Source organism: Coffea eugenioides, chromosome 1 (assembly GCF_003713205.1).
Source record: "Coffea eugenioides isolate CCC68of chromosome 1, Ceug_1.0, whole genome shotgun sequence".
NCBI lineage: Eukaryota > Viridiplantae > Streptophyta > Magnoliopsida > Gentianales > Rubiaceae > Coffea > Coffea eugenioides.
This window is the reverse complement of record NC_040035.1, coordinates 17,379,510-17,391,675: the sequence shown is the minus strand read 5'-3', so window position 1 is coordinate 17,391,675 and position 12,166 is coordinate 17,379,510. Positions and strand designations below refer to the sequence as shown.

General features: G+C 35.0%; 1 protein-coding gene and 1 long non-coding RNA gene across 5 annotated transcripts; one reads left to right on the top strand and one right to left on the bottom strand.

The window, feature by feature from the left end:
- Positions 1–2,578: 2,578 nt before the first annotated feature.
- Positions 2,579–5,487, bottom strand: LOC113781325. Of its 3 annotated transcripts, XR_003469585.1 has the most exons (5): positions 5,169–5,485; positions 5,005–5,061; positions 4,721–4,823; positions 3,324–3,442; positions 2,579–2,613 (listed from the first exon to the last, which is right to left on the bottom strand). It is a non-coding gene; the product is annotated as an uncharacterized LOC113781325 (long non-coding RNA). The 3 variants fall into 3 exon arrangements; XR_003469584.1 differs by lacking the exon at positions 2,579–2,613 and having other exon boundaries at positions 2,620–3,442; positions 5,399–5,487; XR_003469583.1 differs by lacking the exon at positions 2,579–2,613 and having other exon boundaries at positions 2,620–3,442.
- A 656-nt stretch (positions 5,488–6,143) lies between these two features.
- Positions 6,144–10,932, top strand: LOC113763021 (endo-1,3;1,4-beta-D-glucanase-like). 2 transcript variants are annotated; one of them, XM_027306701.1, is made up of 7 exons: positions 6,146–6,500; positions 6,960–6,981; positions 7,516–7,636; positions 9,144–9,234; positions 9,366–9,455; positions 9,775–9,875; positions 10,532–10,932. In XM_027306701.1, the coding sequence occupies exons 1-7, from the start codon at positions 6,353–6,355 to the stop codon at positions 10,670–10,672; spliced, it is 714 nt and encodes a 237-aa protein (XP_027162502.1). In that variant the 5' UTR covers positions 6,146–6,352; the 3' UTR covers positions 10,673–10,932. The 2 variants fall into 2 exon arrangements, with proteins under 2 accessions (XP_027162510.1, XP_027162502.1); XM_027306709.1 differs by lacking the exon at positions 9,366–9,455 and having other exon boundaries at positions 6,144–6,500.
- The last annotated feature ends 1,234 nt before the right edge of the window (positions 10,933–12,166 follow it).

The following is a 12,166-nucleotide window of genomic DNA, read 5'->3' as shown; positions in this document are numbered from 1 at the left end:
GCGCAAATCCAAGTCTTAGATCACAAACTCAATGCAAACAAATCCCTTCAAAGTTCGGGCAGCACTTCTCCTGAATTTGCTAACTTTTCCAGCCATCATGGCTTCATTATTTCCTCATTCCAACCCAAAGGTACACACACAACAACAAGTTCATCCAATAGCCATTCAACAAGCTCCAAGTAGTACTAGTACAAGTCAAGCTAGGGAAAAGTCCGGAAATGAAAGTTTAGCTCAAAACCAAAAAAATAGTTTTGGACGTCATTTTACGGTAATGGTACCAAAGGCGCTACGATGGTCGGATGAAGGTGCAAGACCCACCATTTCGAAGCTAAGAGACAGGGCTACAACTTTTCAGAAGGTCACTCAACCCAGATCCCAGCACAACTAGGTCAAATATGCAAAATACCAAACCAGAACCTTAATTGCAGGTTTACAAATTACACTATACTGTAATTAGTCCAACTCAGTCTATACAAGTCCAAATTCATTGATTCCAAAGGCATATGGTAGCTAAGACATCAAGCTACATTTCATCAGAAGACCTCAACAACCAAATCCAAAGCAATTCCAGCCAAAACAGCCGATTACAGGCGCAGTTCGGCCATCCTGAAGAACCCAGAACAGCAACAGTAAAAAACGACATTTCTCACTATACACTACTCCAAATGACTTGAAATTTTACAGGCACCTCAAACACATCAATACCTACAACTTTCATGTTTTAAGCAAAGGCCAATTCGGCCTCTAACCTAATGATACAAAACCGGACAGAATTGGGGTTATGAAACCCTAACTTTTCACATTTCCTTCCAAACCCAAAATTGGTTGCAATTATCTATCATATACACCTACTAGAGTCATTAAACATCAATTCCCATCATCAAGGATAGCCACAACATCACATTCATATTAAACCAGAAAATTCATCAATAAATTGAAAACTTCACCAATTCATCTCAAATCAAGAAATAAACCACAAATTTCAGTATTTTAGCTACCACTAAGCACAACTTAAGCTTCATTAAGTGTAGGAGGAAGTTCAATCACCACTCACCTAGTAAACAAGAGAGGGAGAGTTGTTGGACACCTTAGCTTCCCAAAACACTTCACCAAACCACTTACTAGCACCAAATGGAAAGGTTTTATGGAGTAGAAACAAGATCAAACAAGTGTTTTGGAGGATTTGAGCTAGATAGTTGCCAAGATTTTGAAGAGTTTCTCTTCCTTCTTTGCTAGAGAGGGCCGGCCACCAAGGAGGTAAGAAATGGTGATTTTTGTGGTAATTTTGAGATATTTAATCAATGGGTCAAATAAGTCCAAAAGGTGAATAGTTGTCATAAGTCATATCCAATATAATGGTGACACTTGTCACCTTCATTAATGCATTCCTATCCTTCTTTTTCCCTCTCACATCAATCACTTCACATCCTCTATTTATCTCTTAACACCCGATAAATTTCACCCAGTATCCGGAACTTAACCTAATTGGTCGAATTTTTCCGAACTTTTCGCCCTAGTGGGTCCCACATCCGGTATACACTCTTAATTTCTCAAAACCTATTTGATACTAGAAAAATCATCCAAAAACTATATCTGCTCATTAAAAAATATCTAGAAAATTTCCCTACTAAGAAAACGCAGAAAACAAGCCATTAAATAAATAAAACCCTAGAAAATGGGAAAAGTACGGGTTCTCACACTAATTCTTTTCGGGGCGTCACATCAGAGCTATTTCAAAAATAAATATCATACATATCTGAGACAATTTAGAGGTAGACAATTCAAAAGGTATCCACCATTCGAAAATAGTGAATGAATGCAAATAATGAAGGACCTAAGGCTGAAATTAAAGAACCACCCTATCCAATAGTGACCATCCTTCAATGTAAAAGGCAAAAGAAAAAGGAAAAATATAACATTTTTAACTTAAAAATTTTACTATTCCATGAACTGGTTTTAGAATGATTGAATCTTGATTTGTTCACGCCTTTAATATAGTAATATATAAAAATAACATAACCAAAAGTACGGAAAACAACATATAATTTAAGAAAATAGGATCTGAATGCAAGTGAATCCTAACATCTTCTTGTTATTTGAGCTGCAAAAAATTAACTATACCTTTTTAACAAATGAAAAAACTTGGAAAGACCAACATATCATACCAGATTTTTTATTGCCTACAAAGATTGAAACCATTCTAGGGACCAGTAAATCTACTATAATTAAGGCAACATTCTCAAAATGTTATCCCCATTACATGATTAGAAGCCAATCATAGCTTCTTAGAACCAAATCAACACGAATTTTATTAAAAAAAAAATTGACATTTTTGTAAACTAAAATAAAATAAATAAATGATGTTCTCGTAAAAGAAAAAGGAAAGGCAACATCTCTGCAAATACGCAAGGAAGAGGTATTTAAAACAAGTATCTAAATTAATAGGGCTCTATGATCACTTACAGTGCTATTGGACGTTTGTCAAAGAAATCCCAGAAACTTAGAACACACAAAATATTTTCTTGTTAAGGATTCAAATACAGAAAACCTAGAAAATTACAACCAGAACTTAATTTAACAAAATAAAACATGAAATTTATCAACTTTTCCCACCTGCAATCACAAAAAAGGGGTCAAGTTCAGATCAGATAAGTAAAATGAGAAAACAACATGAACAAAATATTTAATGAAAAAAATCTCAAAATGTTCAGATTCAAAACCTAAAAGGATTTCAAATTTGTCTGTAACACTTGCTCATCACATACATAGATAGGAAAAGGGGGAAAGAAAGAAGAGGATTTTGACCAAAAATAAAAATAAAAAATAAGAGAGAAGAAGAGGAGAGGAAGACAACCAAGCAGAGGCAGAAACATCTAGAGCCCTATTATCCTACAATATAAAAAAAAAATAAACAACATTAGTTTGGTCAAAAAGCTACAACTAAACCCCTCATTTCACTAACCAAAAAAGGGAAAAAATTAAAGGGCTAATTATTTTTGGCAGAGGAAGAAAGAACCTTAGAGCAAATTATTTTTTCTTCTTACCATTCGTTCTCACCAAGATAGATAGAAGATAAGAAGATGAAGATGATGCTGATGATGAAGATGAAAGGATGAGGGGCGTTTCGGTTGAATCAAGTTCGCTCTTTATCTACTTATGTTGAAAACAAGATTTCTTAATTATTTTTAAACATCAGTTGTAAGTACTCATGTTATTCACACATAATTCAAGTTACCCAGAGACATACATGTATATTGAGAAATTTTATGCGCAAATCCTCATGGCTCTCTTATTATTCATATAACCAAAGAAAATAATCATACCAGTCTACTTTCAAGGGCATATATCTAATGTTTTACTCTAGCAGCAGCTGAAAAACCCAAAATTCTCCTCATTTTAAGCAACGGTCCACATGGATACTGTTGATGCAGCTAATGCAGATCTGCAAAAAGTCATAATAAAAATTTCTTTGTACTGTCAATCAGAGAGTCATAGAGAATACAATTTATCTGCAATTCTTCAAATTTCAGTCCCAATTAAAGGGCAACATCACTATATTTTGCATGGTAACACTCAGTTATAGATAGCCTTAATTTCTATTGTAAGATCACCATAAATTGGATGAAATTTTCACTTAGACATTTTCTCAAACAACTCAAATGCACTACACAAAATCATTGGATTCTAAGGCCACAACTGAGGGACTACTCTAAGGCCATAACTAAGGTAAATAACAATCTATCAAAAGCCATACAGCACCACTCAATACTACATACATCTACCATCATCAATGTCCTCAAAGAAAAATCTCCAAACACTTTGCAGCCCTAGGCATATCTTCTATCACTATCTCATGCTTTATCACAATTCCATGAAAATCTTCATAATACATATACCATAGCTTTAATAAGAGACAATCCATTTTGAAAAAATGCAGTTCAAGGGATTTTGAGAAATTTCAAAGAATTTATTTTTCATGAGAACAGGGAAATTGACCAAAACTATCATGGGCATGCGATTAGTAGTTTTCAAGTACTCTTGGATCACTTGACGTATCTGTGAATGTTTCAACTGGATAGACAAAGACAACAGAAACAGCAAGCTTTCATACACTTTTCACTATAAAACACAATGCAAAAGACAAATAAACCATGTATTGAAATTCAATAGTGAAAGATGAAGAAGTAATAATACATAAATATATATATATATACACACACACACACACAAGCAGAAGATAAAGAGCTTGATTATATTGGATTCCACAACCAGATGCTTCAGTTAACATTAGTCTATATGTAACTTTTGTTTGGTTGACTTATCTTTTTCCGTTAAAAATAGATAATTAATTCAAAAAAAGCATCGCATTGGAAAACCCTGTAAGAGGAAAATATAAAGGGCAAACCAACTATGAATGAAATTAGCATTAGAAAGTTTTGGATGATGCAAAATGAAACCAAACGTGGAAACTTTCGACCGGCAAAAAAAAAAACTATCCACAATAACAAAACTCAGAGATCACAAACACTTACAAATACTCAAAGGAAAGCAATGCCAAAGTAAGACTACGAGCAGCAGCAAAACCAATAACTAAACAAGACATTAAAACCTTTACCCTTCAATAAAATGGAAAAAACGAAGAGAAAATAGAAACTTGGAGGTCTAGTTTAGCATAAAATTAGAAAAATGATTGAAAAATAAACTAAAGAAAAACTCAAACCTTGAAAAGTTTAATCTTTTTTCCTCCTTCCCGTCAATTTTCCTTCCAAAAATAAAAGAACCAGGTTTATCTTCCTTTCATTCGTTGACACTGTCTGCTCTCTCTACAATAGAGAGAAAATTTGTGAAATGAATGGAATAAAAGATAAAATATTCCTTTCACAATAAAAAAAAAAAAGTTCTCAATCAAATCTCTAAAACCAAAAAATGAAAATATAAAAATATGAAAAGCAAGTATGTCAAACATGGAGGTCTAAATTCTTTGCTAAAAAAAAGCTTCATTACCTTAGACCCTTTCCTTCTTCTGTATTATCACCCATCGAAAGAACACTTTCTTCCAACCTAAAAAACAGCAGGGAGTAAAATACATAGTTAGATTGAAGACTAAAAAATGAAAGAACTGAAAAAAAAGAACTCCAAGTCTTTCTTTGATACAAATAACGATTTACCAAAGCAAATGGAAGCGTGAGTATTTTTTTTTTGAGAAAAAAAAAAAGAGAGGAAGAACTGGAAAAGAGAGAAGCTACTGAGAGGAAGAGAAGAAAGAGAGGGACGGCAGAAGTATTGAGAGAGAGAGAGAGAGGATAGTTAATTTTGTAACCCTAGACATTTTGTGACAAAAAATCGAAGAGGAGTGGGTGTGATTTGACATGGGCCACTGTTTGCAAGAGCAGCTCACCTGCTCTCTAGCAACAGAGGAAGAGGAAGAAGCAAGAAACGAAGAGATGGAACTCTGTCCTCCGCTTGTGCTATTGTTAGTCACTTTGTCTTATACAATGCTCTCTTTCTTGTTAGAATAGAATTACAATGATGATGAAGAAAAAGGACAGCTATTAATTATTGCTCTCTTTAGTGGGTTCCATACGGCAAAACACTCAGGCTTACAAACGCACGGCCCAATTTGCAACCTCTGCATTAAAAAAAAAAAAAACACACACACACACATTGACGAACACACTCCAGCCAATAACAATTGGCCACATCAGCAAAACAACAACCCTTTTGAGCCATGGCATTCGCGCTTTTATACATATGTTAATTAGAGGTGTCAATGGGTCAGATCTGCCTGACTTCGGATCGAAATAATTTGGGCCAAGTTTTGCATATCATTTGATTGGGTTCAACTTGAATCTCAAAATTAGTCCAATTAAACTATGAGTTGAGTTTCAATTCATTTAGAGTCAACCTAATTACAGTTCGACCGGATCAATTAAGTACAAAAAAAACTTATTCTTTAATTTATGATGATGCATTTTATCTAATATATATTACAATGTGCATAATTTATAGTTTGTATATAATGATAAAATAAAATAAATATTATATGCTCATCCTACATAAAATTAAGGACTAATTCTAAATTTAGACCAAACTCGAGCCTGAAACTTTTATATCCTGAACAGTCTAATATGGGCGTTGAACATTTAACTTGAAACCCCAGCCTAGAAATCCGAATGACATTTAATTTTGTGAGCTGAGTTTGGACTTTTCAAAACCCGGCTAACCAGGCCCGATTGACGCCTCTGGTACTCTTCTATTAGGTTCTTGCTCTACTGGGTGTATATATACTCTGCTCAATTGCCAAACGTTCCCAGCAAAGTAGAACTACTAGGAAATCTTCTGAGATCAAGGGATGTCAGGTCCACAGTGCTGTGAAAATGCGCCAAGCTTGAGCTCAAGTTCTGGAGCAGGGCATGTGGAAGAAATTGGAGGCCTCCAATCTTACGTTACTGGCCCTGCTGATTCCAAGATTGCGGTTTTGCTTGTCTCTGATGTTTTTGGTATGTATTTCTTCCAAAACTTATCTTTGATTCGGCAAAGTTGCAATCTTTTGTTCTGTTTAGTCTTTAATTTGGTCTGATTTTACTTTTTGTTTGATATCTAAGTCTTATGTCAATCATCATCGCTTGTTTTTCTGTACTGGGTTTTAGCAGGGGTATGATATGAAGAAATTGCACAAAAGATTAATACAACAATGAAATGAGAATATGTAGATTTAAGAAAAAAATTGTTTTTTTGCCTTCCCTTTTGTTTGTAGTGGAAGCTACTTTTACTAGCCACTTTATTGTTAAAGGTACTTATCTAGTTATCTTGGTATCCATAATTTTGAGTATGTATTATATGTGCTTCCAGTCCTCTCTGGAATCAGCGCTGTATATTGGTTTCTCTATTGTGAACCTTGAAATCCTAAACTTCTTAGCAAGTCAAATTTTTGACTCATTGTCCTTTTTTGTGTGCAGGATATGAAGCTCCAAAGTTGAGGTATGAGATTCCAGAACCTTGTCCCATTAGAATTCTTCTAGTTTTGTTCTATTCTTCTCCTCTTTCTGGGTGGGGACCATGAGAGGCTGAAATAAGTTGATTGAAATCTCTTTGCTGTGCCCTTTTCCTTGATAGCCTGGGCTTCCATAAGCATTTGATGAATAAGCAGCAGCAAGCTACCTGTCTAATATCATAATCTGCTATAAAAGCCATGCGTGTATACGTTTTCCATCTTGTTTCCTCCATCTTCTGGAAAAAGGTGAAACTGGGAAACCATTTTCTGAGTCTAGAAGAGGATAATTATCATCTTGAAGTTCCTGGCTCAAAGATAAACATATCAGCAGTATTTATATTGTTCTACTTCTTTTAGCGTCATACAGTTCTAATGTCGTTTATGTACCAATGCTACTAAGTCGTCTTATCGACCAAAGCCACTGAGCTGCACGTCCTATGTACAATAATCCTATGCACTAAAAAGTAATATGTAGCAATATGTAATTTCTAAACTAATATATTAGTCTTTCAACTGTGAAGGAAGCTTGCAGACAAAGTTGCAGGAGCTGGAATTTTTGTTGTAGTTCCAGATTTTTTTTTCGGAGATCCTTTAGTGCTTGAGAAGACTACTGTTGATGACTGGTTGAAGAATCATGGCCCTGTAAGCCTTCTTCTTAATAACAGCCTAATCACCTTTTGTTTGCTCAATTGAAAGCATGTGGTAACTATAGTATAGTATTAATATCTCCCTTTGATGCTACAATTTCCTTTTGCCAAATCAGGAACTCTGTTTTCCTCTCTAGTTTGAACCATGTCAAGATTTCTATCGATTACCTTTTTAGATCTTAGACTTCATGCTGGCACTTCCTGGACAGTGAATCTGTCTGTTCTGATCTATGGGATCAAATATTGAACCAATCAAAGCTGTATTGGCATTGACACTCTTAAAGGCTAAAGTGTAGCTCATGACTTTCCTTTTGCAATATTTTCTACATCGCATTAGTCTGGAATTGCCCAGCTTTGGTTGTGTTTCTAGGTTATAAATCCACGCTCCAAGAAAAAGTTTTTAAATCCTATTTTCAGGCATTACTTTACAACCAGAATAGTCAGGATGTTGGGAACCAATGGACATTAATGAGAACAAAAATAGGAAGTTAACATTTGCTATAAAACAAAATATAAACTTACAGCTATAATAATTTTTCTTAGTATGGAAAACAATGATCATAGAGTGGTAATATTTCAAGAAGTTGCTATCTCTGCATGAAATGCTACAATGGATCAATTCTCAAGCGGAATGCCTGAGGTAAGAGGAAAAGAATTTGTTTGAGTAGGTATTCAAATGCAATGAGACAGGAGGAGATGATAACCGTCTAGTGCTCAGTAACAGAATTGCTTATCAGTGTTGATGCATGACATTTAATCTTTATGGCTGCACAAAGTTTTACCCACCCAAAGCATGACTGCATGACGGGGAAAGAGAAAAAGGGTTAAATGCATAGTATCACAGAGAGAGAGGAATATGGGCTTTGAAGGGGCTGAAAACTCGTCCTAGAGAACGAAACTACGATGACGTTTTTTCTCACTTCTTCTCTTTGTTTTATAGAAGCCATCTCCACTTATATGTATCTTTACTTGAGTGTTATAGACTGAATGATGTTTAAATGAGTAAAATTCCTTACACAGCAAAACTCAACGAAGATCTGAGGTTAATGTCTTGAATATAGGATTCACTTTAGTTTCTCAGTATACATTTAGAATGGCAGATTTATGCCTATGAAAAACAAGTTAACTGAAATACTTATCTTGTAATACCGTTGCTCAAAAATACTAACCTATGAATGCAAAAATCTGGATTTGAAATCATGCATTGATAATTTAAACTCCAGATTTTGATTCACTTCTCTGGTTAGTTTTCTTCTCTACCTCTTTCCCCTTTTTTTCCCCTTCTTTTTCTGGTTGATGTTATGTTGGCACTAGTCTTGCTTGCACTTTAAATTACCTCTTGAATCTGCTAGAATAATACTTACTGGTTTGCTACTTATTATCTTTCATTCTAACTTTCAAGTGCCCGATTTAAAAGTCACCTTCCATGAACAAATACTAAAAGTCTACCAACCTTTTCCTGAGTCTTTGTTTGGAAATAAATATTTTGAAAACTTTTAAAGGATCAAGGCTTCGAGCATGCAAAGCCAGTCATTGAAGCTTTAAAAGGCAAAGGCATCACTAAAGTTGGAGCTGCAGGCTTTTGCTGGGGAGGTAGGATCTTTATCTGGACAACAGTTGCTAGTTGAATGTCCATCAAAGTGTTCAGTCTGCTTCTCAGTTCCTTGGAAAAAATCATAACTTTGTCTTCTTTAGTTTACTAACACAAATTCTGGAATTTTCAGCAAAAGTTGTAGTGGAACTAGCAAAATATGCCTATATCCATGCTGCAGTGCTTTTACACCCTTCTTTTGTCACTTTGGATGATATTCAGGGTATAGCTCTGTTCTTAAGCCTTATTTTTATTTTTTTAACTCATATATGCTAATAAAAAACTGAGGCATGTATTTGAGATGTATTCATTTTCATCTAATTTGAATTGTATAGTTCTATATTGTCTGGCAGTTTGGTAATGCATGCAATTTTCTGAGTTGCTCCAAACAAGATCTCCTTTCTACATTTCTGAGATTGCTGTAGCTTGATCTAATTATCTTTAGGTTATGGTTGGAACTCTAATCATGTTAGATTTTAGATTTGGGACTTTTAGCTTCAGTTTTATGCATGTAGTGACTGACTTTTTATGGTACATTTTAGGGGTCAAGGTTCCAATTTCTATATTGGGAGCTGAGAAGGACCAGAAATGGCCACCAGAGCTGCTGAAAAAATTTGGTGAAGCCTTAGATGCTAAGCCTGAGGTAGGAAATTTAAGAGATTTTATACATTTAAATCTGGCGCCTGTCTGTAAGTTATGTTTTTTCCTTTTTGTTGTCACATTTTTGGGATTTCTTTAATTTCTTAAAAGACTAAATTCAAGGGAACTACGGCGTTCAATTCATATAGTGTGTTCTATGTTCTTCCGGATTTGCTCTCTTTCTAACTGCTTGAATAGTTTATGGACTCATCTATATGTTCATTGAAATTCCACTGGTTGGGCAGAGCAGCTAGTGACTAGCATACCTTTTTTCCCCCTCCATGGTACATTGAAAGGACTAAGCCCTTTAGGAACTAATCAGTCTTGTGTTGAAGCACCAACTAAATCAGCATTAAGGCATGCGTGTGACTAGTATACTTCAGTGTATGAAATATGTGGAATTGCACGAAAGTGTGCTGTTTGATATACAAACAAACATTAGGATAAAGAATTAGTTACTATAATGCATCTCATTATCGGGTTGAGACTGTCTTTTGAAGTTATACATGATGTTGTAGCTGAAATGCTTAGTTTAGCATCCTTTACTACTCTTGCAATCAAATTTCAAGGTTATAGTTAGTCCAAATCAGTGGTAATCAACAATTTTGACATTTATCAAAGTTAACAAAATGAGGACATTGATAGAGATTTTTCTTGCAGGTTGATGGTTTCGTGAAGATATTTCCTGGGGCTACGCATGGATGGACTGTGAGATACAAGGATGAAGATGAAAAAGAGGTGAAGGCAGCAGCAGAGGCCCATCAGGATACGTTGGATTGGTTTGTTAAGTACCTCAAGTAGTTCTCTTTAAAAATTGCATCACCAGGTTCAGTCACTTGTTCACAACGGAGGCTTATCTTGTTTTGCATGAAAATGTCTTTTTAAGTCTTTGAATAAAGTATTGTCTTGTGTTTATGGGGGATCATGTTCTTGTTTCTAGACTTAGGTAATCAATTGAGTGACTTCAACTGATCAGGGTTTTATATCAGATGTACAATGGTTGATGAAGTATGTTAACGAGATAATTTTTTTCTATTAAAGAAGTGGCTTTATTTATTCTCTTTGTGGTATGGTGGGTCCATGCGACTTGTATGTTGCTTATAATTGTTGGAACTTCTTTGTACTCGTGGAATCCATGGACAACATACTTCTGCTACGTGCTGGAACTTGACGGCAATGAAGTATGCGAGGTTCCATTGCCATGGTAACGCAGAAGTGAGATAGACGGCAATGTACTTGGTGTGGGGGTTTTTATTTGGCTACTTTTGCATGACTCGTTTCTACAACCAAAGTTTACGAAGTAATTGTGATGAAAGACTATGGCATTGTAGAATGTTGGACCCCTTTGTTTGAGATCTTGAATTTGACATTCTTTGAGTTCTACCCTAACTGAAATTTGATACCACTGATGCGTGTGGAAAATGGTCATGTGTTAATTGTTAATGGCGGGTTAATGTTTAGTTACAACTTTCAAACAGTGGAATACAATCATGATTATCCCGTAGTGTCTAATTGATGTACCCAAAAGTTTAAGCTCCCCGGTTCGGCAAAGGCAGATCGAAGGACAGTCGGACCCTGAATCAGAAGGGGAATATTCCAAATTTCCATCCGAAAGAAGAGGAATGCTCAATAGACCATGATTATGGGAGAGCATTTACCGGACCATCATTCAGAAGTGGACTTTAGGGAATTTGAGTTTTTCATGAATTACCACTTTCCGCATTCATTTTTTTTTTTTTAAATCTGATGTAGTCCCCTGTTGTGTATTTGCCCTCTCAATGTTTTCTATATTCGAGTTTTCTATAAAACTTGTGCAAAGATCATTCTATTTATAAGCCTTTGATCTTTTAAGAAACAAATTATGCTACAAATTGCCAGATAAGTACATGGATTTAGGGTTTCGACTCCATGTTTTTGATTTTTCTGATCATAGTCCCCTTATTTGCTCAATTAGCTAATTAATTGCCGGATGGTAATCTATGACTAGAATTGGTTGGATACTTTTCTGTATACAGAATTGATCCCTTAGAATTATATTTAATGATGTAAGATAATAATATTCTAAACCAGGGCAAATTAATATATTCTTAATGCAGACATTAATTGAAAAGAGGAGCTCCTTTTATTCATTGTGCGTGTATGGATACGAAGGTTGTTTGGTGACTGAATCTTGATGACAAATTTTAGGATTCAAATTAAAGCACTTTGAAATAGTTGGCCTGCGTGCTTCGTGGATCGTTACTTTTTAAGTCATCCAGTAATATATCTTGTGTTTACGGGGGATTAATTTCCTGT

What these genes read in the sequence shown, in the direction of transcription:
- LOC113763021 (XM_027306701.1), top strand. Translation starts at nt 6,353, where the DNA reads ATGTCAGGTCCACAGTGCTGTGAAAATGCGCCAAGCTTGAGCTCAAGT. An exon ending in TATGAAGCTCCAAAGTTGAG is followed by an intron (nt 6,982 to 7,515) that starts GTATGAGATTCC and finishes TCAACTGTGAAG; the next exon opens with GAAGCTTGCAGACAAAGTTG. An exon ending in GGTTGAAGAATCATGGCCCT is followed by an intron (nt 7,637 to 9,143) that starts GTAAGCCTTCTT and finishes AAACTTTTAAAG; the next exon opens with GATCAAGGCTTCGAGCATGC.